This window comes from Pollicipes pollicipes, unplaced genomic scaffold (assembly GCF_011947565.3).
Source record: "Pollicipes pollicipes isolate AB1234 unplaced genomic scaffold, Ppol_2.1 Scaffold_4740;HRSCAF=5597_pilon_pilon_pilon, whole genome shotgun sequence".
NCBI classification, from domain to species: domain Eukaryota; kingdom Metazoa; phylum Arthropoda; class Thecostraca; order Pollicipedomorpha; family Pollicipedidae; genus Pollicipes; species Pollicipes pollicipes.
The window spans coordinates 9,794,998-9,821,787 of record NW_023596545.1 but is presented as its reverse complement, the minus strand read 5'-3'; the positions used below and the strand labels follow the sequence as shown (position 1 = coordinate 9,821,787).

Sequence of the window (26,790 nt, the reverse complement as noted above, 5' to 3'; positions counted from 1 at the left end):
AATTTCAGAGCGAAAGTCTCCAGGGGCGTTGGTCGTTTTGTCGAGGCGGTCTCCAAGGGGGTTGGTCGTGTTGTCGAGGTGGCGCCATGTCGCCGCTTGTCACCGTCGTCAGGCTCTGACTGGTGAATATGCAACACAGGGTCCTGCAGTGACAAGTGGACGATCTTGAGTTCCTATTTCCTAAAAAAAACCCTGCCTTTCAAGCCGTGCTCATGGTCACGAGTAGTTTGGTTGGGTATAAAATCAGACCACAAAAATTACCTATCCACATGACCTTCCGAAGGCGAGGCGGAAACGTACCTCGGCATGTCGGAGCGAGTTCCAGCCGGCCTTGACGTTCTTTTGCAAACGGCAGCAAAATGTCGTATTCCAGTGGTTGGTGAGCGGTGAAGCTACGTGACTGATATATCTTCTTGGCACTTCTGACTTCTAGAGTACTCGACATTTCATCATTGACTCGGAATTCCGTTCCTTGTGTACTTGTGTAACCCGTTATTTTACTATGCCATCCTTCTCCGTACGGGGCTGGGAAGATGTCACGTGTCACCAAAGCCGCGATGATTTAAAAAATGAACGAAACATCGAGTGAATTATTTCGCCAGTGTCCTTACACGATCATTTCTCAGCAATCAGAACTGTTTGCTTATTTCGTGAGCTAAACTTATTTTCCTCCGACTCCGACCCAGCGTCTGCGAAAATAGAGCTCTTGGCGTTCTTGTGCTTTGTTTGCAAGAAAGGCGAGAGCAGTTGCATTTGGCGCCGGGAAGCCTGCCGTTGGCCTACTGGTGCGCCGCCGGTGGGATGTGGTGACGGGACGTGTGAGGCAGAGCGACCCGTCGCCTGCGCCGGGGCCGCCGCCGCCACTCCGCTGGTACGCCGCCGCCACTCTGCTAGTGCGCCGCCGCCGCTCTCGGTCGGACCCCGCCGCTAATTACCTCGCGCGGGGCTGAGCCCGATCCGGCCGGCGGTCATTCCGCGCCGACGGAGCCGTTTTTACGGCCTAGTGAGGACGCCGCCGTGCCGTTATTGGGCTGGTTGGTGTCTTTTTTATACGCCACAGCTTGGATATCACGTAGCGCAGCTACTGAAAGTACAGCTCTCAGCAACAGATTACTGTTGGTTGACTCAAATCTCGAGAAAGTTGCTAAGGCTGTTAAAAAACAACGTCATTCATTGCATGTGCACTAGTGATGTCCCACTTCACGTCGTGTTGCCCGCAACAGGCCTTCCCAACAAGGTGTGTGTGTGGGGGGGGGGGAGGGAGGGGGCAACGTGGCACGGACCCGCCGCTGGCGCAGCACTGGGCGGCGACGCGCACCTGCCGCCCAAACAGCCGAGTCAGCGGGCTCCTTCCGATGGGAACTCTTCGGCCGCACGGCGGCTGAGCAACATCACAATCCGACACACGCTTGGCCTGGCGGGCCGTACCGATTCCGTTCTGGTTCTGTCTGTTCCTGGTTCCGTCGTTGCTGGGGGCTCCTCCCCTTCAGCGTCTTGGCCGGCCGCTCCTTCGCTGGATCGAGAATGGGTCCCACAGACGATACCCCACGTGAAAGCGACAGGGGATGCGCCACCGCTGCGTTTGGGCGTCACCATTGCGTGGCGTCTGGTGGCAGCGCACGGCCGTGCCGGTGGCCGGCTGTTGAGTCAGCCACATCCGATGCGCTCCCGGCCCCAGCGTCCGGCCGATGCGGCGACCCTCCTTCCGGCGGTAGTGCAGGTCTTCTGCTCTCTCGCTCGCAGTGGCCGTCGGATGCCGCTTGGCTTCTTGTCAGCTCAGCGCGGCCGTCCCCTCTTGCCCGCATCAGTTCGCAGCCCGTGTGGGTGACTGCCGGGCGCTCAGACCTCGCCGGCCGGCGTCGGGCGGCCGCGGCGCCGGCCGCTCGTTTGTCCGCCATCGGGCCGTGGCGGCGGCGGCGGCGGCGATTGATGGTCGGCGGCCGTGCTGCGCGGACAGCCGACGATTTCCGGCGACGGACGAGCGAGCGGCGCGGGTGGACGAGAGAGGTATAGAGAGAGGTGTCACCGAGGTCCACCGACTGGAGGGGCGCGACGGACGAGCGAGCGGCGCGGGTGGACGAGGGAGGGATAGAGAGAGGTATCACCGAGGTCCACCGGCTGGAGGGGCGCGACGGACGAGCGAGCGGCGCGGGTGGACGAGGAGGGATAGAGAGAGGTGTCACCGAGGTCCACCGACTGGGGGGGGGGGGGGGGGGAGCGACGGACGAGCGAGCGACGCGGGTGGAAGAGGGAGGGATAGAGAGAGGTGTCACCGAGGTCCACCGACTGGAGGGACGCAGCGACCGAGGGGTGTCACCTGTATACGTTGGAAGACCAGGGGTGGAAATCCGCGGCGCCCATCGGATCGGCCAGGAGAGAAGTGTCACCTCTGGCCAGTGGAAATGCCAGAGAGGTGTCTGTCATGCTCAGCTTCCGCCGACCGCACTAGATCCGTGAGAATATAACGGTGGAGGGCAGTCTCCTGAACAGAAACTTATAGATCACCAAATAATGAACGGGGACTTCAGATAGCAGAATAGCTTCGTCACAAGGCTCTGACATTTTGATGGGGAGTGTGGAGTTAACCACGCTTTAGGGCATATGGATAAATATAATATAATTATTCATCGGAATAGAGACGGCGCTGCAAAGCGCATTGGGTGAGATAAGCCGGCTATGTCGCAGAGGTATTTTCAACTTGGAAGATGTGGTTTTGCTTTTATCGTCTGTGCGTGTAAGTGCTGCAGATGCTAGTCGGGGCCCGCTCCGACCGCGAGCGCTCGCCCAGTCTCGGCGGCGGATCTCGGCTGCTGAGAACTGCGGCTGTTGTGGTCGGGTCAGCCCCAAGTTTGTCAGGCCTCCGGAGACGGGCGTGATCGACCCCGCGGGCGAGGCGAGGCAACTCGGGATTAGGGGTCCGCCAGGCTTGGTGGCGTGGTGTCGAGAGGCACAGGCAGGCCGGAAGTGAGACGCTGCTGACGCTGTATGTGCGCCACACCGGACCCGTCTGTCCGCTGGGCTCCCGTGAAGGCGCCCGAAGCAGTCATCCCCGGCGATGGTGACGCAGTCACCCTCGGCGCTGGTGACGCGGTCATCCCCGGCACTGGTGCCGCGGTCATCCCCGGCGCTGGTAGCGCAGTCATCCCGGCGCTGGTAACGCGGTGGACGCAGGCTCGCGCTTCCGCCGCCGTCGCTCCCCCGGCGCCGCTGTGTGGGTGTGCCTGGCCCCGGCGGTCCTCTGATCTGGCCGGCAGGACGCCGCCGGACGTCCGCCGCGGCCCGAGTCTCGTCGGGCGGCGGGCGGCGGTGCTGACCGGCGACTGCCACTCCCTAGGGGGCCGCGGCGGTCGGAGCGGCCGTGTCGCCTGCCGACCAGCCCGGCCGCGGGCTCGGGTCTCCTGGGCTCGTCTGCACGGACGCAGACCTAACGCAGCTGTCAGTGACAATGGACGGGGCGGGTAGAACAGCTTCTCTGAGTGTGGAGCGAAACATACTTGTGGGGCTGGTGTGTGCTCTGCGTCTCCAAAAGCATGCTGGCTGTCTTACACAATGAGCTGCGTCTGTCGTGGGCAGAGTTTGGAAACGACTGCTCCGATGCTGACCCAACATGACGTTGTTCACATTGCGTAGGTACGAATTTATCCGTGGCAGATCCGTCAGAATGGACCATGGTCTTAAGATCGCACCTTTGCGTCAAATGTAATTCAAATTTCGGTAAGTTCGACCTCTAACATTGCGACATTTTGTACCGACACTGATCTCGCGGCGTTCTGGTGACATTTCGCGTGTTCAAATATTCTCCAAATCGTTATCTCAAACATCTGAGTTTGATAGCATTCCTACATTATTAAAGACTAGCCCGAACAAAGCCAAAACTCTTGCGGAGTGGCTCCTCGATTGATGTTTAATCAGCTTGGAGAAAATTCGGTCTATCAATGTCAAAGGTTAGGCTAGGTGAGCTCGTCCGAGATTGGGGCTAGCGTCTGAACGGTTCCGAATTTAAAGTTCCTGGCGTTTCCTATCATGCTCTGAGTCAGTGGGCCTGACGTCTTTAATTCGGCGAATTATTTATGCTGCTAGTTATCCTCATCTCCGTCTGTGCTGCTGGGCACTGAACTCCGACTAACATCACCCTGATCTATGCTGGATTTGGTCGCGAGACGCTACCGTGCCCCGTGGAAGCCATGTTGAAGAGGGCGGACACCTTGGACGAGGGTGCGCCACGTAAACCGCGGGTGATATGACGTCACTTTACGTCACTGCGTTCTGTTGCAGCCATATCGAAGAGCACGGACGCCGTGGACGAGGGCGCGCTCCACGAGAGTGATGACGTCACTGACGGAGCGCGGCTGAGGACGGGCGGCTACTCCGAAGAGTTTCTGGACCGGCTGGAGCCCAACGGCAACATCCCCAAACACGGCTCTCTGCACCTGGGTAGGTGGACGCAAGTGTCGCGTAATTCCCAGCAACGCACGTGGTCATGCTTTGAGCCGGGGAACGTGTGGGATCAAGACGGAGCACTGGCCGTGGAACAGGGCTGTTACACTCGGACCTGGGGCGTTCCCCGCGGCTCCAGCCGCTCGGGGCGGTGAGCGCCTACACTCGGACCAGGGGCGTGCCCCGCGGCTCCGGCCGCTCGGGGCGGTACCAGGGGCGTTCCCCGCGGCTCCAGCCGCTCGGGGCGGTGAGCGCTTACACTCGGACCTGGGGCGTTCCCCGCGGCTCCGGCCGCTCGCGTGGTGAGCGCTTACACTCGCACCAGGGGCGTTCCCCGCGGCTCCGGCCGCTCGCGCGGTGAGCGCGTACACTCGGATCTGGGGCGTTCCCCGCGGCTCCAGCCCCTCGGGACGGTGAGCGCGTACACTCGCACCAGGGGCGTTCCCCGCGGCTCCAGCCGCTCGGGGCGGTGAGCGCTTACACTCGGACCTGGGGCGTTCCCCGCGGCTCCGGCCGCTCGCGTGGTGAGCGCTTACACTCGCACCAGGGGCGTTCCCCGCGGCTCCGGCCGCTCGCGCGGTGAGCGCGTACACTCGGACCTGGGGCGTTACCCGCGGCTCCAGCCGCTCGGGGCGGTGAGCGCGGACCAGGGGCGTGCCCCGCGGCTCCGGCCGCTCGGGGCGGTGAGCGCGTACGCTCGGACCAGGAGCGTTCCCCGCGGCTACGGCCGCTCGGGGCGGTGAGCGCGTACACTCGGACCAGGGGCGTGCCCCGCGGCTCCGGCCGCTCGGGGCGGTGATCACCTACACTCGGACCAGGGGCGTGCCCCGCGGCTCCGGCCGCTCGGGGCGGTGATCACCTACACTTGGACCAGGGGCGTGCCCCGCGGCTCCGGCCGCTCGGGGCGGTGAGCGCGTACACTCGGACCAGGGGCGTTCCCCGCGGCTACGGCCGCTCGGGGCGGTGAGCGCGTACACTCGGACCAGGGGCGTGCCCCGCGGCTCCGGCCGCTCGGGGCGGTGATCACCTACACTCGGACCAGGGGCGTGCCCCGCGGCTCCGGCCGCTCGGGGCGGTGATCACCTACACTTGGACCAGGGGCGTGCCCCGCGGCTCCGGCCGCTCGGGGCGGTGATCGCCTACCGCACTTGGACCAGGGACGCTCGCCCGCAGACTCGGGTGGTCGCGCGAGCCTGCCTCTTGGACAGCCCCGGCGCTCGGCTGGCCGCCCCTCAGCCGCCGCCGCCGTCGCCGACTTGGCCGCTCGCCAGCCCGCCCGGCCGGCACGCCACGTGCACGCACGCACTCATGCGCAGATGGGCGGGCGTGGCGATGGCCGGGCCGTCTGAGGTGGCGCTGACGCGAGACGCCAGCGTCTTATGTCTTTCCGGGCGCCGGCTGCCTCCGACACGACCTTGACAGGCAGTGCCCACACATTGATGCATGTGTTCTGTATTGTTTTTTTTCCGATATTTGGTACATTCTGGCTTTTGATGTAAAATTCGTGGACATTGACGTCGTTAACAAGTGAAGCTTCCGCACGGCTGTTATGGTGGGGAATTCTACGGAACAAACCATGACGCGGGATACTTGTAATGGTAATGTGTACGGTGCGTGTGAGCCTTCGTTGCTGTGGTGATGATGCTTGTATTCCCCAAGGTACTGCAGCCAGTTTATCAATACATGAGGCTGAATGCCATCCCATGGGCATCGCACATATTTTTATGTTGATGCCAAGAGACATGCACATGAATGTAGCCAGGTGGAGTGCTGTTTCCGGTACACTTATTATCATTTGTTACAAAATTTAAGAATTCTTGTGATGACACTGGAACATCAGACAATTTCTGTTGATGTTTGTTGGCCGGCGTGCCTCAGGAAGTGATGAGCAGCTCTTGTAAAAGCCGGGGGGCAGGCAGGCGTACCGGCCATGAGCCCTCTGGTGCTTCAGTGTCGAGCTTCGGCACCGAAAACGGGTTGAGTCCGAAACATCTACCGATCCCCCCTGGTACAGGACAGGGCCTATCTACCGTTCTGTACGGCATATAGGCCAATAGCCATCAGGAGACACCCAAGTTTACTGTAAACCAGCAACCAGGTGGCACTTTGATAACTCAAACAGCCCTCGTGTTTGAGTTCAGCAACGAAACGCAACTTGCAAAACACCCGAGCGCTGATCATCTAACTCGGTTGGTGCTGTTCTGCTGCCACACCCTTCCAGCGCCGGGGTTCGTTACCGGTGCGTCCCTCCCCCTCGCCAGGCGGGTCAGCTAATTACCCTTGATGGGCCCTGGCCGCGGTGGGCCGGGTCCCGACGGCGGCGACGGCGGCCGCGTCGACGTCCATGTATCAAGCCCGAGGACGGGCGTGTGACTGATGCCGGCGGCGATCAATGGAACGGACCGGGCTCGGGCCGCCCCGCCGCCGCCGCCGTCTGCTCTCTGTCCGCGCGCTCGCGCTGTCTCTGGCAGTTTGTCTGGGTCTCGTTTGCAGCCGCTTCTTTGGCATAGTTTTATGGCCTCACGATGTCAGTGGTCGGCGCGCTGTCCGTTTGTCGACGCTGTCCGCCTCTGGCCGGAATTCAGACGCCACGTCCACGTTTCGGCTGCCGTGCCGTTTTGGCGCGTGGAGCTCCGCGTTTTTGAGGCCGGCCTGAAATGTCAGTGCGGGATTTCCACATTGGCACTGCTCGTCCGATGCCTGCTCGCCGTCTCTGTAACTCCGCCAGCACTTGAGAACCCATGCCCGGGTCGCTGTCGGAGCCGGACAGGCTCAGTGTCGCTGTCGGAGCCAGACGGGCTCCGGGTCGCTGTTGCAGCCGGACAGGCTCCGTGTCGCTGTCGGAGCCAGACGGTCTCCTGGTCGCTGTCGGAGCCGGACGGGCTCCGTGTCGCTGTCGGAGCCGGACAGGCCCTGGGTCGCTGTTGGAGTCGGACAGGCTCCGTGTTGCTCTCGGAGCTGGACGGGCTCCGGGTCGCTCTCGGAGCTGGACGGGCTCCGGGTCGCTGTCGGAGCTGGACGGGCCCTGGGTCGCTGTCGGAGCTGGACGGGCTCCGGGTCGCTGTCGTAGCTGGACGGGCCCTGGGTCGCTGTCGGAGCTGGACGGGCTCCGGGTCGCTGTCAGAGTCGGACAGGCTCCGTGTCGCTGTCGGAGCTGGACGGGCTCCGTGTCGCTATTGAAGCCGGACAGGCTCCTGTTCCATCAGTGCCGCGCCGTGCCCGCGGCAGCGGACGATGCCCCCTCAGCTCCCGCTGTCACGCGAGCCGGACCGGCACGTGTCGCTTGGCGGCATTCCCACCGCGTACGTATCTCAGTACTTCCGCCGGTGTCGTGCTGCCAGGCGCGGCGACGGCCGGGCGTGGCGCGCTGCTGACGACCGCGGCGCCGCGGCGCGCGCGACGCAGCGGCGGCGAACTGGGTCAGCGGCAGGCGCCGGCCGGGCGCCACTGGTGCCGCAGAGATAGAGGAGCACCGACCGCCAGCTGGCGGATCCACGCCCGGAATGGATGAGCGGGGATTAGCCGAAGTTACTGGCGACGCAGAGACTGTCTGCCACGCACTCTCGTGCTATTTATTACGTGGCTTTTGATAATACTGTCGGCGATGGCTGGCATGCGGGGGCCGACGGCGCTACTGACGATCGATGGGGAGGGATGATGATGGCCTGATTTGGGCCAGATGTTCAACGACCTAGACCGCCCAATTAAATGGAACTGGGCTAGAAATGGTGCGACGCCCTTGCTACCAGCTCTCATCATGGGTCTGAAATTCGGACCCAGCCACATGATACAGATCAGGCAATTTCGGCGCCCGTCCGGTCTGGGATCTGGCAATTCAGTAATATTATGTGTGTTACATCAATGTTTCTGCTGTACATTCCGCTACGTATGACAGGAAAAGCTGAAAAATGCGCCGTTTTCGGCGCTGCTTCGCGCTTGTTTGCGTGCGTGGTTACGTGTCACAAATATGTTGAGGGCGACGAGTGGAACCGAGCACTCCGGTGGCTCGTCCGTCAGGCGTGAGTCAGGCCGGGTCGATGGTCCTGGCACCACTCCGTGCCGGCGCTGTCTCATGTCTCCTGAGCCGTTGCACGCGCCGGCGCACGCACCAGCGCCGCCGCCCCGCATCGGCGTCAGCCGGCCCGGGGCGCTGACGGCGCCGCCGGCCGGCGCGTGCCCTGGGCCGCGTGGCCGGCCGGCCGGCTCCGCGCTGGGAGTCGGTGGCGGCGCCGGCCGCGACGCCCGACCGCCGCCCCAGTGGATAATTCACGGAGCGCGGCGCTCGACGTCGATTCGTCGACGCTGTCGGCCGGTGGGCAGACTGGTGCGGACGAGGGTCGGACGGCAGCGGCGGCGGCGGCCACCGGACGCTGGGGTCCCGCCACTCTTCGTGTGCCTACTGTGCGCCGAGGTCCCCCGCTCATCGGGGGTCTTCTGTGCGCCGAGGCTCCCCCGCTCATCGGGGACCTACTGTGTGTCAATGTTTTTCGCTCATCGGGGACTTACTGTGCGCCGAGGTCCCCCCCTCATCGGGGGCCTGCTTTGCACCGAGGTCCCCCCGCTCATCGTGGGCCTGCTGTGCGCCGCCTGCCGGCCCGCTGCTGTCTGACAGCCGCGGGCCCGCGATGAGGCGTCCCTCTGGCCAGTGGCCTGTTCTGCGCCGAATGAGCGTCAGAGAATAGCGGAGCAGCAGTACTTAGCATCAATCGCGTCAGACTGCCAGACAGGCCGGTAAAGTTGGAGCATTAGGAACTTGGTGCGGCAGAGTGCCCGAGCAGGACGCCGGGGGATTTTCGTGGGCGTGAAATCCACTCAGAGACCAGCATCAACGTGTCCAAAGCTGTGTTCATTGTCGTGGGTCAACGCGAAAGAAAGGCAAACTGGCACACAAGCCTGTGTTCCGGCGGAGTCGCGTTGTTCTCCTCCGTCCAGTTCTTTTTGTAGCCGCAGTTCGATGTGTTAGGGACTGGGGATGACTTAGTGAATATATATTTTCCATCAACTATCCTAATTTGGGCTTCCGATATCCTTCATGGGCGAATCCTTGGGAGGGTTTTTGGGAGTGATGCCGGCACAAATCACGGGCTCCTCATGGGTGAACCGGACGAATCACGGGCTCCTCACGGGTGAACCGGACGAATCATGGGCTTCACACGGGTGAACCGGACGAATCACGGGCTCCTCATGGGTGAACCGGACAAATCACGGGCTCCCCACGGGTGAACCGGACAAATCATGGGCTCCTCACGGGTGAACCGGACAAATCGCGGGCTCCTCACGGGTGAGCCGGACGAATCACGGGCTTCTCGTGCGTGAACCGGACGAATCACGGGCTCCTCACGGCTGAACCGGATGAATCACGGGCTCCTCACGGGTGAACAGGACGAAACACGGGCTCCTCACGGGTGGACCGGACGAATCACGGGCTCCTCACAGGTGAACTGGACGAATCACGGGCTTCTCACGGGTGAACTGGACGAATTACGGGCTCCTCACGGGGGCTCCTCACGGGTGAACCGGACGAATCACGGGCTCCCCACAGGTTGATGTGACGTTCGCGGCTGTGGACTATGCCCGGCCGATGTTTGGCCGTACCGAGCCATGCCATGGTCTACCCCATCAACGCTGATTACATTTAGGTGATGGGTGATGTGCGTGAGCCGCCAGGGGCACGGAGGAGAGAAGGTTGAATGCTTTGCTGTCAAGATGAAGCAAGCTAAGCGAGTTGTTGGAAAAATGGATTTTTGAACAGGTGTCACCGAAGCTTCCAGTAAATAAATGTGTGCAAGTGACCCACACAAAAAGCTAAGCTGTCTGCACAGGGACAGTGCCGGATAGTTATTTGATGGAGCCTCAACGGGCGTTTCGTTTGAGATGAACCGATGGCAATATGATTATGGCATGGAAGGGTTTTTGGGAGTTTTGCCGGCAGGACAGAAATCTGACGGCCATTTGAGGCTCTGCTGTGATAACATGCCATCATAACAAAGCTTGTTGGCACATGTGTAACAAAACGTGACGGGATGAAATCACGCAACCTGAGAGGTACCAAGCATTGTACTCGGGAAACTAGTGTACATCGGCAGAAAACGTTTGACGGGAGACTGCGTGCCTATCAAATGGAACCCCGCATCAAGCTTTCTGATTCCGTTGCTGCTAGAGTAGCGCAATGACGTGTTCTTACAATTATTTCGATCTTATGCATCAGATAATCAGTCGATGTGCTCTTTTGTCAATGTTTTCATTTCTCCCCCGTAGGCAAGATATTCAGAGTAGTAGATTCCTGTATTCGTCATTGGAACAAAAAGGGCACATGTGTATCTAATACTTGGCACCTGTGGCTGAATCCAGTGTTTTACGTAGCGTATGTTCTAGGTCTGCTAAACATGCGACATCACAATATCTGTCTCATTCTACTTTTTCCCCTGGGTCCGCCATTGGTAACGTTTTGAGAGGCTTTATTTCATCCCAGATGGTACGTGCTCGCCTCCCCTCCCCCCCCCCCCCCCCCCTGGAGACTGCGTGCCTATCAAATGGAACCCCGCATCAAGCTTTCTGATTCCGTTGCTGCTAGAGTAGCGCAATGACGTGTTCTTACAATTATTTCGATCTTATGCATCAGATAATCAGTCGATGTGCTCTTTTGTCAATGTTTTCATTTCTCCCCCGTAGGCAAGATATTCAGAGTAGTAGATTCCTGTATTCGTCATTGGAACAAAAAGGGCACATGTGTATCTAATACTCGGGAAACTAGTGTACATCGGCAGAAAACGTTTGACGGGAGACTGCGTGCCTATCAAATGGAACCCCGCATCAAGCTTTCTGATTCCGTTGCTGCTAGAGTAGCGCAATGACGTGTTCTTACAATTATTTCGATCTTATGCATCAGATAATCAGTCGATGTGCTCTTTTGTCAATGTTTTCATTTCTCCCCCGTAGGCAAGATATTCAGAGTAGTAGATTCCTGTATTCGTCATTGGAACAAAAAGGGCACATGTGTATCTAATACTTGGCACCTGTGGCTGAATCCAGTGTTTTACGTAGCGTATGTTCTAGGTCTGCTAAACATGCGACATCACAATATCTGTCTCATTCTACTTTTTCCCCTGGGTCCGCCATTGGTAACGTTTTGAGAGGCTTTATTTCATCCCAGATGGTACGTGCTCGCCTCCCCCCCCCCCCCCCCCCGGTAGCCAGTTCGGCCCAAGAACAGCATGCAAAACATGATCGGCTCCGTAAATTTTGAGACCTCCGGGCGACTCAAAGCGACCTCACAACCTCAAACGCACTAACGTCGGTCACATTTAAACGTGAAGAGGAATTTGCCGCATGAGCATGGGATCAAAGTGACTACTCCATCCATGGATGCTGTGTGGTCTACTTTGGCCACATGACGACGCCTATGATTGCTTCTGATATTGTTTGGGATTACCTGTCTGGGTTTATCTGATATTGTTGATGATTACTTCTAGTATTGTTAATTATTACTTCTGATATTGTCTGGCGGATACGCCTCCCGGTGTTGCCTGTTCACGAACGTCGGCAGTGACGCTGGGTGAAACTTGCCCCCCCCCCCCCCCCCGGTGTTCGTCTGCTCATGTGCGCCCCGGCTCCCCGCGCTCCGACTGACGCCGCGTCTGTCCATTTGTCTCCGACTGACGCCGCGTCTGTCCGCCTGTCTCCGACTGACGCCGCGTCTGTCCGCCTGTCTCCGCTAACGCCGCGTCTGTCCGCCTGTCTCCGACTGACGCCGTGTCTGTCCGCCTGTCTCCGACTGACGCCGCGACTGTCCGCCTGCCTCCGACTGACTCCGCGTCTGTCCGCCTGTCTCCGCTAACGCCGCGTCTGTCCGCCTGTCTCTGACTGACGCCGCGTCTGTCTGCCTGTCTCCGACTGATGCCACGTCTGTCCATATGTCTCCGACTGACGCCGCGTCTGTCCGCCTGTCTCCGACTGACGCCGAGTCTGTCCGCCTGTCTCCGACTGACGCTGCGCCTCTCCCTGTGCCGCAGGCTGGGAGCGGCTGGTGGACCACGACGTGGTCAGCCGCCAGCTCTCCATCTCGTCCGACAGCAAGCTGCTAGACGATGACGTGCGCGAGGAGGCCAAGGTGGTGATGCGGCCCAAGCGGCCGCCGCGACCCAAGTCCGAGCTCTACCTCTGCAAGGACAGCCGCGCCTCCAAACGCTACTCGGCCTTCGGGGTACGTGCGGGTCCGGCGCCGGCCGCGCCGGCGGCTGGCAGCAGATGTGCTCCGTGCGCGCTGTGGACGTTCAGCCGCGTGTCGCTGTGAAACACCATCAGCTGGCGCAGATATGCAGTTGCTTCAGATGAGCGCAAGGTGACCCGAGCAATCGATACGCCCGCACAACCCAATGGACAACAAACGTAATTTCTGGTCAACTCCGCATTGATGTGCCGCGTCCTAAAAAAAAACGCACGGAGTTTGCCATCTATGTCTACTTGTGGCACATATATATATATATATATATATATACATATATATATATGTATGTATATATATACATATATATATATATATATATATACATACATATATATATGTATGTATATATATACATATATATATATATATATATATATATATATATATATATATATATATATATATATGACATATGCGATCAAGATGTCCATGTCAAGATGCCGCCGCTACATGCATGCCCGTTTCTGAATGTACAGGTTGGTCTGTGGGCGCTGGTACCGTAGGCGCGCCCTCATCCAGTGTGTTTCGCTGTGCCTTACCGCACCTGACGTGTTGTTCGTGCCGTTACAAATGAACTTGCGCGAGTTTGTTTGAAGTAAGCGTCTGCTTTGACAGTCAACTAATTACGGAGCTGCGCTCTGCTATCCGTGGATGTTTCAGCTCATCAGAAGGTTATTTTGGCACATTTGAATTACTGCAGGACGAAGTTTTATGAATGACACACAAAATGGCTCAGTTTATATTCTATAAAGGTTCCGGTTTTACACGTTCGATGACACAATAGCAGTGGGGCTCACTGACTTTATTTGTTCCCGGAGGACCTGATTGCTGAGATGGTTCTCATATCAATGACATTTAACGAAGCTGGCGGGACTCACCACGCGTATTGCGGCATGCGTCGTGGCAGTCAGTCATGTCTCCGGCCTTACGAACAATGATCATTGCTATTCCAGTCGCTCCGATTTTGTTTGTAGGTGCAAAAAGGCCGTTCTGGGCGCACCTTCAGTGACTGATTCGGCCGAGCGCCGCAGTGAGTGCCGGAGATCAGTCCCCGCTCTACGCTCCGTTCGGCCGCCAGTGGAGGTGGTCGGCGGCCGGCAGACTGAATTGCGCCCGTCGAGCGCCTCGTTCCGAGCGCGCGGGTGGTTGCTGCCGGTCGGCGGTGCTTGCCTCGAGCGCAGTCAAAACATCGAGCTGTCAACTCGACTCAGCTGCCGGAGTCACTGGGGCTTACCGCTCTGAAATACGTGTGGCGGGGGCGGGGGAGTGTCGAGCGCTGCGCACGCGCGATAATGGGACCGGCATCGGCTGGCAGCCTCCCGCGAAATGGCCGGCAGCCAGCGCTCTCCGCCGCGGCATGCGCTGAGCCCCGGCCACGGGAGCGTGGTGCCGGTGCGGTACGGCTGCGTGTCAGCCACGTCAATCAGCACCGTAGTTGTTGCTGGTGGTGATCTACAAGGTGGAGACCACTGTCGCCCTTCTGTGACTTCAACACTTGTTGGTGCCTGCGGGACCATAAGCGTGCGGAGAATGAGCCCCACGCAAACGAATGCCGGATGGGCGAGTCTTCCATTAGCGAGCTGAAACCACATGGCCAATGGCTGGTCGTCACGCTCCGCGCTTACTGCTGACACCGGGTGTTCCATGCACTCCTGTTTTGCCTAGCGGTGCAGCTTCGCAGCTTTCTGAGGCGGCGGCCCATTGAGACGGCCCCATGGCGGGGCGTGGAAGTGAGCGCCGCCCGTCATGGGCCCGATGGAGGCCGCGGCGGCTGTTACACCACTTTGGTCCGCTTCCCCGGCTCAGCGCTGACGGAGAATCTCATTTACCACGTGCGTAGCCCGGCAAAATGCATGCATTTCATATGGGCCGGTGATGGATACGCCCCCAGTTATGACACGCGGGATAAGGGCATTTGCATTCGTCGAAGGGTGGGATTCGCGCTGGTGTCGCCTGAGGGCGCCGGCGAAGCGGAAGAGTGGACGTGTGGTGCGGCAGTCCACGCCTCCGCTCGCGCTACTCGCGTGCGGTCTGCTGCCTTCCCGGGCTGGTTTCGCGAGCTCTGATAGGTCCTGTCCTAGCGGCCGCTAGCTCCGAGGTCGGTGTAGAGCAAGCAGGCCGGTCCGGCTGGGCGTCACCCAGTCCGTGGCCGGACGTCGGACGTCGGTCGGCGCGCTCAGAGCCGCGGCCGCCTCTCGTGCCGACCACCTGCCCGGCCTCGACACGACCCTTGCGTGCCCCGCGCCGAACGCACTCCGCTGGGGAGGCCCCGGCGGCTGGCGAGACTGTGAGTTTGGCGCAGAGCCAGCCGCGGGGGCGCCCCCTCTGAGCGCTCGGGGGTGGGCTGGCCGCGCCGGAGGCCGCTCCAGAGCCGCGGCCGGCGCCGCCGCCCCCCGGGGAGTCGGCCCAGACGTCTGGCGCGCCCGGGCCGGCCTCGGGTCAGACGCGTCCCGTCGGGGCTCCGTCGGCCGTTCATCTGCAGTCGGCCGGCCTTCCGCGCGGCCGGCGCGGCGCGAGTTACGGCGGCGCCGGCCGGCCGCGGCCAAGGGCAGATGGAGAGCCGAGCGGTTAGTCCGTTTGCGGCCGCTGGTTGGAGGGCAAACTGATCAAGGTTGATGGCTGCCGGCGCGTTGGGAGGCGTTTTATTGCGCGGGTCGCTGTAGCCCAAAAGTGGTGTCGTAAATAACGCGGGTAGCTGCCGCCCGATCCATGGGTGCTATCATGCCTGACTGACGCCAGTGCTGGCTGCGGGTTTGCCCTCACGACCAGCCACCTCATGTGTTTATAAATGGCTGATGACTGACTAATCTCCCGGAGCCGTTAGCATTTACTCCCCAGTATCCCTGCCTTATGTGGTGGCCCAGAAAAGCGTGGGTTGGCGTGAGAGGTCAGCCAGGAGCGCTGCGGTCACCGTCATAGGTCAGAGGCCACTGACCCGGCCTGACCGGGGCGGACTGCCAGACGCCGCGTCGTTGCCAGCCTATTACCCAGATTAATGCCGCGCGAAACGCCTGTAATAACGCGGCGGGGTGCTCGGTGCGGCAGTGGGGGCGCGATCGTCTGCCCTGCGGGATTGACCCCGTCACACGTCGACGTCAGCACGCGGAGTTCGGCGCGCCGACCGCTGGCGTCCCGCTGCTGGGGTCCTGGCGTGGCGATCAGCTGGCGTCCCGGGCCGAGGGTGCGCGTCGGTGCCGCGACAGGAGCGTCCGCCGCTGAGACGGAGTCGACGGGCCGCTGCGGCTTCCGACCGCCGACCGCCGCTGGCTGGAGCCCCCAACTGACCGGCGGCGGAGCTCGAGCCGGCCGAGACGCGCGGCTCACACAGACGCCAGGAAACTGCCAGCAGTATGGGATTGCGCTCCATTTGTTCTCTTTATTGGGTGGAAGATGGCAATAATTGTTGTTAAATGGTGCCATTAAAAAGCCGACTGCATAAATATGCCGTTTGCCACTAAACGGTCCCAACCGGTTAAGCCGCAAGGAAATTAATCGGATTCCTCAAAAGTTAGTTTCATAGTACACAGTGGTAATAGGTGGACCATTTTTACCTTTGATTGGATTCTTGACGATTTTTTCTCTCGTAAATTAGATTTTATAGCCATTTTGTTAACCGACATTTCCTGTAGTGTTCCATCGAACATGGCGTGGCATTTATCAGTTTGAGGTCATTGAGACGTTTTCGTTCTCTTGTTCCCTTGACATTCAGTAGCAGTTTTGCAAGATACGTAGTGCTCTGCTAGTTCAACAGTTGTTCTGCTAGTTGGGTTTGGGAAAGCAGACGTGCGGGGTTCGATTCCCCGCGGTGCCGGCCCTTACTGGCAGGTTGAGAGGCAGGCGACGCCATATAGCCTTAGCAGCTTAATGCGTCGTAAAACCCCAATTACACTACTAGTTGGGGAATGAGCAACTGAATGTGAACGACAGCTGATGCCAAACGACAGACGGAGAAAGCCTCCTATGCATAGGTGGCGCTACAACAGCCTTCGATGTGTTATCCGTGCTGTCTGGCATCAGGCCTCTCCAGCCTCCATGCCGCCAGCAGCGGCTGGCTTGCGGACCATCGGACCTCTCCGCGTGCGACTGGCTGCCGGCGGGGGCGCTCTGACTCACTCACGGCGGGTCATTCGACCAAACAGCTCGTGAACGGGGCTTTTTGTTGGACTCGCCGCGCGGGAAATGCTCTGCTGGTGGATGCCGCTGCTGCTCTGGCTGCTCTGATGCTGCTCTGGCTGCCCGGATGGAAATAGCAACGGAAATAGACAGAAGGCAATATCTGTTCATGTTTCACGTCACTTTGCGGCTGTTGCACTGTCAAAAGCACACTTGTTCACAACGATGCCACCGGCTAAACGGCGAAATGGTTGATGAAAATGGGAAGCAGTGTTATACATTCTTCCCGCGCAGCCCCATAGGCACACGAATAAATTTTAAGATTAATGAGAAGGAGGCGTCCTTCCCCCCCCCCCCCCCCAATTGCGCTGCCCATACATACAACAGATCTTATGTTCTGTCAGTGAGAAAATGTATGAATATTTGTAAGTCAGTGCCCTGCCGTTACACGAGTGGGTGGTGGTGCCCCACTCTCCTTCCCCTAAACGGCACACGTGATTGGGGCATGTTCGCCAGCATGTATCGAATTTGTTAAGATGTGATCATATTTGCATCCGGCGTTCGGGAAACTGACAAGCAATAAAAAAATCACGTTGGAGACACCGGACTTTGAAATATCTTGCATTTTAGTATGACCCCAGGCGCTCGTAAGCAACGCTGTTGTATACCAGAGTTACGATGTTCCAGTTATGCGTGGCCAAACGCTTTAAGCAGTGTGCACTCGGTTTTTGATGTGGCAATTCAGGAACTCGGTGGAGGGGCTGGTCTGCTGCTTTTCATCCAAATCTTCCTTGCTGATTAAACGTAAATGAAACCTGACTGCATGCTCTAGTGCAGCATATGCCGGTGATGTGTGTGTGTAACGGCATGCTCTGGTGCAGTATGCACCAGTGATGTGTGTGTGTAACGACATGCTCTGGTGCAATATGCGCCAGTAATGTGTGTGTATAAGTGCATGCTCTGGTGCAGTATGCGCCAGTGATGTGTGTGTGTGTTTAAGCGCATGCTCTGGTACAGTATGCGCCAGTGATGTGTGTGTAACTACATGCTCTGGTGCGGTATGCGCCAGTGATGTGTGTGTGTGTGTGTGACTGCATGCTCTGGTGCAGTATGCGCCAGTGATGTGTGTGTGTAACTGCATGCTCTGGTGCGGTATGCGCCAGTGATGTGTGTGTGTGTAACTGCATGCTCTGGTGCAGTATGCGCCAGTGATGTGTGTGTGTGTGTAAGTGCATGCTCTGGTGTAGTATGTGCGCTGGGATGTGTATCATGGAGCGCAGGTACACCCGCTTAGGCTTGAGCGCATCGTGAGAAGCGCGTGACTGCATTGTATGCAGGCCTTGCCAAGTAAGGCAGATCAGGCCTTCGCCATGTCCTGGAATGTCATAAAGCCCTCGCGTTACGGGCGTTGCCGTGAGTCTGTCAAAACATCCTAATTGGAATAATACGGTCGGCATAAAGCCGTCGCTTGCTCATTTTGAGCTGTTCACCTTTGTCATGAGAGTATTGCTGCTAACCGGTCCTCCGCCTGTGAAGGAGAGTTTGGTCATCGCTCCGGGTATCGTTAACCATCAGTTGCAACGGCCGAAGTTAGTAATTTTGTACGGTATGATAAGCGAACCGAGCAGGGAAAAAGCACTTGAACTGCATTTGCTCAAAAGTGCCAGACCTGTGTATCTGCGTGATCTGGCTTGGTTCGCCAGGGTGGCAGCTCTTTTGTACAACGAGAGACTCGGGACAGCGGAAATGTCAGCTGGCCACTCTTGCGTCACTCGCTCTTCAAACCGGAGGTCACAGAAGTTAAATAACGCGTGCCAGGCATATGACCTATGTATTGCGGTTCTGAAGTGAGAAATGTATCGAGGTCGAGGTGTCGTCGTGCGAAGTGAGCAGTCCGACGTTTATTCATGGTGCGGAAAGCACCCTGAAACCCGGCTGATCGTGAGCTTCTCTTGACGATGACCGGTGGTTTTGTCTAAACCGTTGTCAGTGGTTTGTGGTGTCCGTTCCATTGTCCCACCCCCGTTTTGCTGTCCTATCCATTGTCCTGTCCTTTATTTTATCATCCTATCCATTATCCTGTCCTTAGTCATCCTGTCTTGTCCTTGTCATGCCCTGACTTATTTATTCTCCTGTCCTCGTGTTGTCTTATCCATTGTCCTATCTTTATTTTGTTGTCCTATCCATTGCCCTGTCCTTGTTGTGTTGTCCTATCTGTTCCGTCAATACTTATGCTCAGCAATTAGTGTGCAGAGTGTCTTTGCGAATCTTGCGGAGCAAATGACTGATGCTGCAGCTGGTGAAGACCATCGGATATGGTGTAAATTTGTGACTTAGATCACCTGATAGCACGATTTAACTCCTGTCCCTCTTCGTATGCATGCTGACGTTGCACCATTGAATTAGTTCCGTTCTGCGGATTCCCTTCCAAGTTCACTGGAAAATAGCAGCGCGCACGACTGCGGACCTGCCTGGAGTATTTTCGCGGCCTTTTGGGACGGGTCGTCCGATAGACCCCAGCCTGCCGGGCTGGCCCTGTCGCTCGTTCAGCCGCGCGCGCCTTGCGCCGGCTAAATGCATCGCGGATTGTATGAATTATGCAGCGCTCGCTGGTGCCCTGGTGGGGACCGGCCAAGATTGCGCGCCGATTGTCCCGCTCGTGCTGCCAATTAGCTGGGTTTGGGCGCCGGGCACGGCTGGAGGCGGCCGGGGGCGGTGTCTGACGGGAGAGTGGCACCACTGACGCTAAACGACAGCGGCCTCTCAGACCAGATCGCAGATGTGGCCGGGCGATGGGAGCGATTGGAACATCTGTACGGCATCGTTGGGGACAAATCTGTTCTGGGCAAGATATGGAATGGCTTCTTTGTTGGGAGATAATATTGGATTTCTGAGAAATCGGGAAGATGGATGTTGAAAGATTGACGTTAAGGGATATTGGCATAACGGGCAAGAGCCTTGCCATTTGTCAGATGCACCGCAGTGAAATGATACCGGTGACGCTGAGGACTTCCTTTCTGGACTCTCCAGTGTTGGTCCGTTATCACATCCCGTATTGTAGACGCCTCGCGGTCCGTATTGTTACATTCGGCTTCAGTAATGGAGAGATTAAATCACTAAGCACCGTATCGGTCAGTTCCGTCATGGAGCAATATCGGGACCACAAGATTCCGTCTGTCTTCAAGATCCGGAAAGTCTCGTATGTTAGTGTTCCCAATGGCTCATCCAGAATTAAGATAGGCAACAGAAGCATCCTCTGTTTGGCCCCCAACTATGTCATTAATCCCATAAATGTTGACTAACTGCCTATGGGGATCTGCTGAGTTTTCAAGCCATGTTAGCGCTACAGAAGCCGGCGTCCTCGGTCTTTGCGTCAGCACAAGTCAGCGGCGCTCCGCCTCTGCACGTGCTGCCTGCGGGCTGGTGTCGCCTTCTCCCGCGGCGTCGGCCAGACTCCAAACGGCTGTATTTGTTTGCTTCGCCGTGGCCTCACCCTCCACCGACTCAGAATTCCTCGGCCGTTGATCGTGTTTCTTTCCTGCGACGCCGCCGCATCGATGGTCGGCGCCGGCCGGCCGGCCGGCAGGCAGCGCCGGGTCGGCGCCACGCTCGGTCCGCGGGCGCATCCCTCGGGAGCTCCAGAGAAGTAGGGCTTCCCATATCGTGCGCTTAAAATGGCGTGCGCGTGGCCCGCCTGAAGTGCATCAGCGCCCGCGACGTCTGGAATTGAGGCGTGTCACGGGACTGGAATGCAATCGTGTGCGGGATGAGCGCGCAAAATAGACATGCCCTATGGCCACAGGTGTCCGGGTAGATTCGCTGGCACACTTCTGCGCACCACAAGAAGTAACCATAGCAACAGCTGTTCGCCGTGGCGTTGAGGCGGAGCGGCAGATTATGGACAGCTGGCTTTTGCACTAGCGTAACAAAACCCTGTGACGCCACGCCGTTTTGTGTCTCTTGATTGTGTGATTGACATTTTGTGACTCATGTTGTGGCATTGTCTACCGAACCGCGCTGCCGTCCAAAGATAAAACCCCATATTCATTTTTGACCATATTGGCGCTTTTATGTCATTGATTCATCTACCCATGCTGATTTCGGTTATTTAGACGGTCCGTAGAAAATTTTCACAAACGTTTAGCCCGTTCTCGTAGCATTCTTTCACTTTTGAACGGCAGCGCGGCTGTAGCGAGCGGCGGCGGGGGCGGTGGCAGTGTCGCTGTGCCGCGTCCGTGACCTGGCCAGCTGAGCTCGGACCGGGCTGCGCTCGGTCGGCGGGCCGAGCCCGGCGGTGGCCCGGGTCAGCGGCGTGATAGTGTTTTGTCTGCCGAGACAACACGGCCATTACTGTCTGCCGCCGGAGGACGGAATCCTGTAGCGCACCGTGCTTCAGTCGGGCTGATGATCGGATCTGTCTGGAGCAGAGGAGATAATCGGATCTAGCTGGGGCAGAGGAGACGATCGGATCTGGCTGGGGCAGGGGAGACGATCGGATCTGTCCGTGGGAGAGGAGACAATCGGATCTGGCTGGGGCGGAGGATACGATCGGATCTGGCTGGAGCAGAGGAGACGATCGGATCTGTCTGGAACAGAGGAGACGATCGGATCTGGCTGGGGCAGAGGAGATAATCGGATCTGGCTGGGACAGAGGAGACGATCGGATCTGTCTGGGGGAGGGGGGACGATCGGATCTGGTTGGAGCAGAGGAGACGATCGGATTGGCTGGGGCAGAAGAGACGATCGGATCTGGCTGGGGCAGAGGAGATAATCGGATCTGGCTGGGACAGAGGAGACGATCTGATTTGACTGGGGCAGAGGAGACGCTCGGAACTGGCTCGGATCTGGCTGGAGCAGAGGAGTGCGACTCTCTACCTGCGGTCCGTCTGTAGCGATTGGGAGTGTCGTGTCTGCGCGGATGGATGGCTGACGATGTGCTGGGGTGATGGCCTCGTATGGCGGCGGCCGGCTGGTGGGCTGTTGCCTAGCGGTCATAAGTGGTGGCCGCTGGCTGGGGGAGTGTGTCCGTGGCTGGTGTGTGATGACGGCCGACGGGCGGAATCTGTCGGCGGCAGCGGCGCCTGTGGTTGGCGCGCGATGTCCGCTGGCTGGTGACGTTCGGCCGGGGGCTGCCGAGGGATGTCCGTAAGTCCCAGCGGACAGTCGACTGACGCCGTCTCCGTTGCAGGGTGACTCGCCATTCGGCAGGCAGGAGGCCTACTTGAAACTCAACCAGCTGGGCGAGGGTTCCTACGCCACCGTCTTCAAAGGCTACAGCAAGTAAGTCGCGCGGGTTCACAGGCCCACATCTCGCCCGAGAGACGTCACTCCAAATCCGCTAAAGAAGTCAGAGAGAGACCCAGTCGTCTGTTGGCCTCCCTCCCTCCTCCGCCGTCGCCTGTCCGTGCCCCACCCCCGGCGCCGGGAGTCAGCACACAGCGGGCGCCCGTCCAATCTGCCGGCGGCCGTTTATTCGCGCGGCGCGCGGCCGTGGCCGGGGCGCGGCGTCCCCATTAGCCGGCCGGCCCGGACGGCAGCGGGGTGGCGCCTGATGGCGCGGCGGCGCTCGGCGGCCGGCGGGCCGTCGGGCCGCGGAGACGGCGCCAGTGTTGCCGCCTCATCACGTCCACGGCGGCGCCGACCGGCCCCTGTCGGCGGTGTCGTGCCTCCGCTGCCGGACGTCGACACACTGGGCCGGCGGGCGGGCTCGTTACGGGCGCGGAGGGCGCCGGACGCTGCCGCGGCGTCTCCGGCATCCCGGCGTGGCGCTTTGTCGTCGACCTCGCTCTCGCCCTGCCCTGGCTGGTCGTCTCGCCTGGCGCCACGGGGCAGGTGTCTGTCGGGTCGTGCTGCGGCAGCCTGGCTGTGCAAGTCGGAAACCAGATGTCCCTAGCGTTTATGTCGGCTGGGGAAGGTGCGCTTTTTCTGCGCTGGGAGTGGTAACTTAGCGGTCGACGCTTTGAGGGAGTGTCCCACCTTTGGGACATATTTCAAAAACACACGAGTAAAACCTCAGAGCTAGTTATGTCAAATAGTACCACTGGGTAATGCCACTGCGGCACCGTCAAAGCATAATAAAGATATTAAATTTAGTTAATTTCTCGAAGGTGGTTAAAATGTACTATCGCGATGCGCATCGCGTGCGAAATGCGTGTTTTTTGGTGGGCGGACGGGAGGCATCGCTGCTGTTGAGAATGCGAGTGACTCATGGATCGCTGCTAATGTGCTTCACCAGTTTCCATGTAGCGAACTACTTCACCGATCTTGGCGACGGCCCTCTGCTGCCAGAGCACTTTCTGCCGGTTAGTCTGTGGTGTATGCCCCCATCCAGCCTCCGTCCCTGGCGGCGTGACCCACTTGGCCGGTTCAGGGAAGTGGCCGGCTCGTTGCCGTCCACGTCTGCGGCGGCGCGGCGCCGCTCCAGGGCGCGTTCCCAGTGAGACGCCCCCTGACCGGAATGACCCAGCTTCGGGGAAACGCTCGGGCGCGCGCGCGCGTCGCGTTATCGTCCGCTCTAAATCACGGGTCGTTTTGCTGGCAAAAACAGACGGCCACGCTCGAGAAATGGCGTCGGCCGGCGCCTGCTGAAGACAGCCGCGCGCCGCCGTCCGTCACACCATTGTGTCCGGTGTGCGGGCGAGGGGCGCGTGCCGTCACCGACCGCTCTCGTCTTGAGAGGATCTGTGCCGGCCCAGAGGGTGGGACAGAGCCGGACTGGACCCCGGGCTGGCGGCGCCAGCGGCTGAATATCGCCCTAACGAGCCGCTCCCAGGCCCCGTGTTTTTGCTGGAAGCGCTGATTGCCGGAGACCCGAGTTACGGCTCGAATTCGAAATGCTATTATAAGCCAGTGGATTTTCTGAAGGCTCTTGATGATGTCGTTTATGTCATACTGCGTTCGAGCCCTAGAGGAAGGGTGTTGACAAGATCGCGGCGTATGAAGCCGGACTGATCCAAGTGCCCGCGCGTCAGACAGCGTGCGAGTTCCTGCACGAGTCGTGAGGGCCTTTTGCGGGGGTGGCTGCGCATCCTGTATGTGTCGTGCGGGTTAACTTCCGCAGACTCGTGTCTATCCCACTGTGAGAGGTCCACCGGACTCGCGTCGAGAATCAGCTTGTCTGACTCAGGTACCCCTGAATCCGTCGCCCATGTCCTCCAGGGAAACGTCAGGTGTAGTAGTCGAACCCTCGCCAGGACAGCGGGCTGGTGCAGCCACTCTCCGGGCTCGTGCAGGCGTCTCCCGAGACGCTCGTCGCACCCTGAAGGAATTCCGAGCAGTTGTGCTGTACATTGGTTCACCTGACATGCCAGCTGCACGTTCGCAACGCGTCAGCCGAGTGGCGTCGCACGCCCCCGTACCTTGGCTGGTGTCGGTGCAGTGCTGGTGCGAATTTGGTAGAAAATGTTGAATTTGTATGCCGTGTGCCATTTTGCCATGTTAGTTCGCAGAACTTGACGTGGGACTTCGGCGCAGAATGGGCTCGCTAGTCGTGACGTCCAATATCCTCAGCGGAAATTGAAAAAGGAGGAATGCTTAAGGTGTTGGTGTTGTTTGATGTCTCATCTTATCTCGTTCTCGTGGGAATGGACAGTTACTAAAAAGCTGGCAAGAAGTCGTGTTTGCAAGACATTGTTTGAAATTGCCTTGTTTACCACCATCCTTTGAAAGGAGCTTTTGTATTTGGTTGCCTGGATGTTTAGTTGCCTCCTTATGTTTCCCTCAGCAGCGATTACCGCAAGTGTTTCCAGCGATGAACACACTGTTGTTTCATTTCGATACGGGGTGGGCGATGATGAGTCACATCATTCCATATTTTCACAGCGGCACTTCTCCCAAAACGAAGTCCATTACGGGTCGTCGAGTGGCCCCACACTTTCAGTCCATAACAAGCTGATCCTTGTCTCCTTTCCGTGCGACTCTTGGGTCGGTGGGAACGTTGGTTGGCTCGTTTGAGTCAGTCCGAGGCCAGGCGTCCGCCCTCCCCTCGCTCCTGAACGTCCCACCACACGGTCCCAGCCGGCCGCCTGGAGCATCTCTGCCGGTGCCGCGGCCGCGCGCCGCCCCGACATGGGCTGGTGGATAATTTTCCGGCCGGGCGGCCGTTACCCGCCGCGAGAGCGTTGGCGGAGGGTCGATTGCCGCCAGGTTCCCTCTGTTGATGTTGCTGACGGCGAGGCATTCATTACATCAGCTACTTTCTGACGGTCGACGCACGCTAATCCAGGGCCGGCAGGGGCAGGACGCGACCTCGCAGACAAAACCCGCGGGACGATCGGCTGCGGTGAGTGACGGTGAGTGATGCCGCTCCACTTTAGCCTGTCCTGTCCTGTCCTGTCCGGCCTGTCCTGTCCTGTCCTGTCCTGTCCTTCCTGTCCTGTCCTGTCCTGTCCTGTCCTGTCCTGTCCTGTCCTGTCCTGTTCTGTCACGTCACGTCACGTCCTGTCCTGTCCTCTGTCATCCTGGGTCTTGACTTCTCTCGCCTCACCTCGCCTCGCCTCGCCTCGCCTCGCCTAGCTTCGCCTCGCCTCGCCCCGCCTCGCCCCGTCTCGCCTCGCCTCGCCTCGCCTCGCCTCGCCTCGCCTCGCCTCATCTTGCCTTCCATTGCCTCATATCGCCTTACCATGATTTGTTAATTTATCTTGCCTTTCCTTGCCTTGCTCCAACTCTTTCTACTCCACATTACTGTCCTCTTGTAGGTCCCTGGTGCCACCTATGTCCAGCAGCAGCATAGCTCCCGGCTACTGGACATTCCAGCGACAGCGAGCAGCCAGCTGCCTCCTCTCGGCCTGTGTCGTGAATCACACATAAGAGGAGAACCCACTCCGTGGCGGCTAAACTACCGGCGCCCGCGTGGTGGTGTGGGAAGGCGGCGCCGGGCGACGCTCCTAACTGCGGGCCACAGACGGCACAGGACGGCGCTGCAGCTACGGACCACAGACAGCACATCATGCGCCAGGCGGCGCTGCAGCTACGAACGACAGACAGCACATCCTGCGCCAGGCGGCGCTGCAGCTACGGACCACAGACGGCACATCCTGCGCCAGGTGGCGCTGCAGCTGCGGACTACAGACGGCACATCCTGCGCCAGGCGGCGCTGCAGCTACGGACTACAGGCGGCACATCCTGCGCCAGGCGGCGCCGCAGCTACGGACTGCAGACGGCACATCCTGCGCCAGGCGGCGCTGCAGCCGCGAACCACAGACGGCACATCTGCACGCCGTCTCTCTCAGCCGCCTGGACGTATTCTGGTGATCGCCTCGTTGGATATGCCACCGCGTTTGGTGGCGGGTGGAGGGTGCCGCGCGGCCGGGTGCACCAGCTGGTGTTACAGTTCGGGTCGGCGGCGCGCTCGATCGGCCGCCCGGCTACGTGATCTGTTTGCGTCCAGTGCATAAGCCCGTATTTGTTTCGAGCGCGAGCCTGTTTGCGCTGGAGTGGCCGGCTGGAACGCGGCTGGGACGTCGCCAGGTCACCGGTCGATACCGGCGGCGGCGGCGGCGGCGGTGCACGCCGCTGCCGCCTGACCCCGAAGGCGGGCCGGGTCAGAGCTGGGACGCCGGGCCGGGCGCGCCTCACGGTCGGCCGACGCGGCGGGCCGGGCCGATCGATTCCCGGCGACGCCGCCGAGAGCCGGCGCGAGCTGGCGCCGCTCGCCGCCGTACGCTGTGCAGTTTCGGACGTGTGCATCAAGTAGCGAGTTGAAAGCTGTTCGAATAGACGTATCTGAATGGGCTGTTTTCAGACACGGCGATATTGAGCGGCATGCACGGCGTGCTCAGAAGCGCTGCACGCCTTACCCAGGACTGCTGGTGGTGATTCATGTCCGAACGGCGGCACTGCGCTGAGCACCGCACGCCTTACCCGGGACTGCTGGTGGTGATTCATATCCGAACGGCGTCACTGCGCTGAGCGCTGCACGCCTTACCCGGGACTGCTGGTGGTAATTCATGTCCGAACGGCGTCACTGCGCTGAGCGCTGCACGCCTTACCCGGGACTGCTGGTGGTGATTCAT

The 26,790-nt window shown here is 59.4% G+C and overlaps 1 protein-coding gene across 2 annotated transcripts in view; it reads left to right on the top strand.

The window, feature by feature from the left end:
* The window catches only part of LOC119099117 (cyclin-dependent kinase 14), a 60,758-nt gene that overhangs the window by 20,086 nt on the left and 13,882 nt on the right, over nt 1-26,790 (top strand). For both annotated transcript variants that reach the window (XM_037222200.1, XM_037222199.1), the window contains 3 exons: nt 4,276-4,434; nt 12,450-12,640; nt 21,966-22,057. In XM_037222200.1, coding sequence (XP_037078095.1) covers nt 4,276-4,434; nt 12,450-12,640; nt 21,966-22,057 — 442 coding nt within the window. The remainder of the gene's footprint in view (nt 1-4,275; nt 4,435-12,449; nt 12,641-21,965; nt 22,058-26,790) is intronic.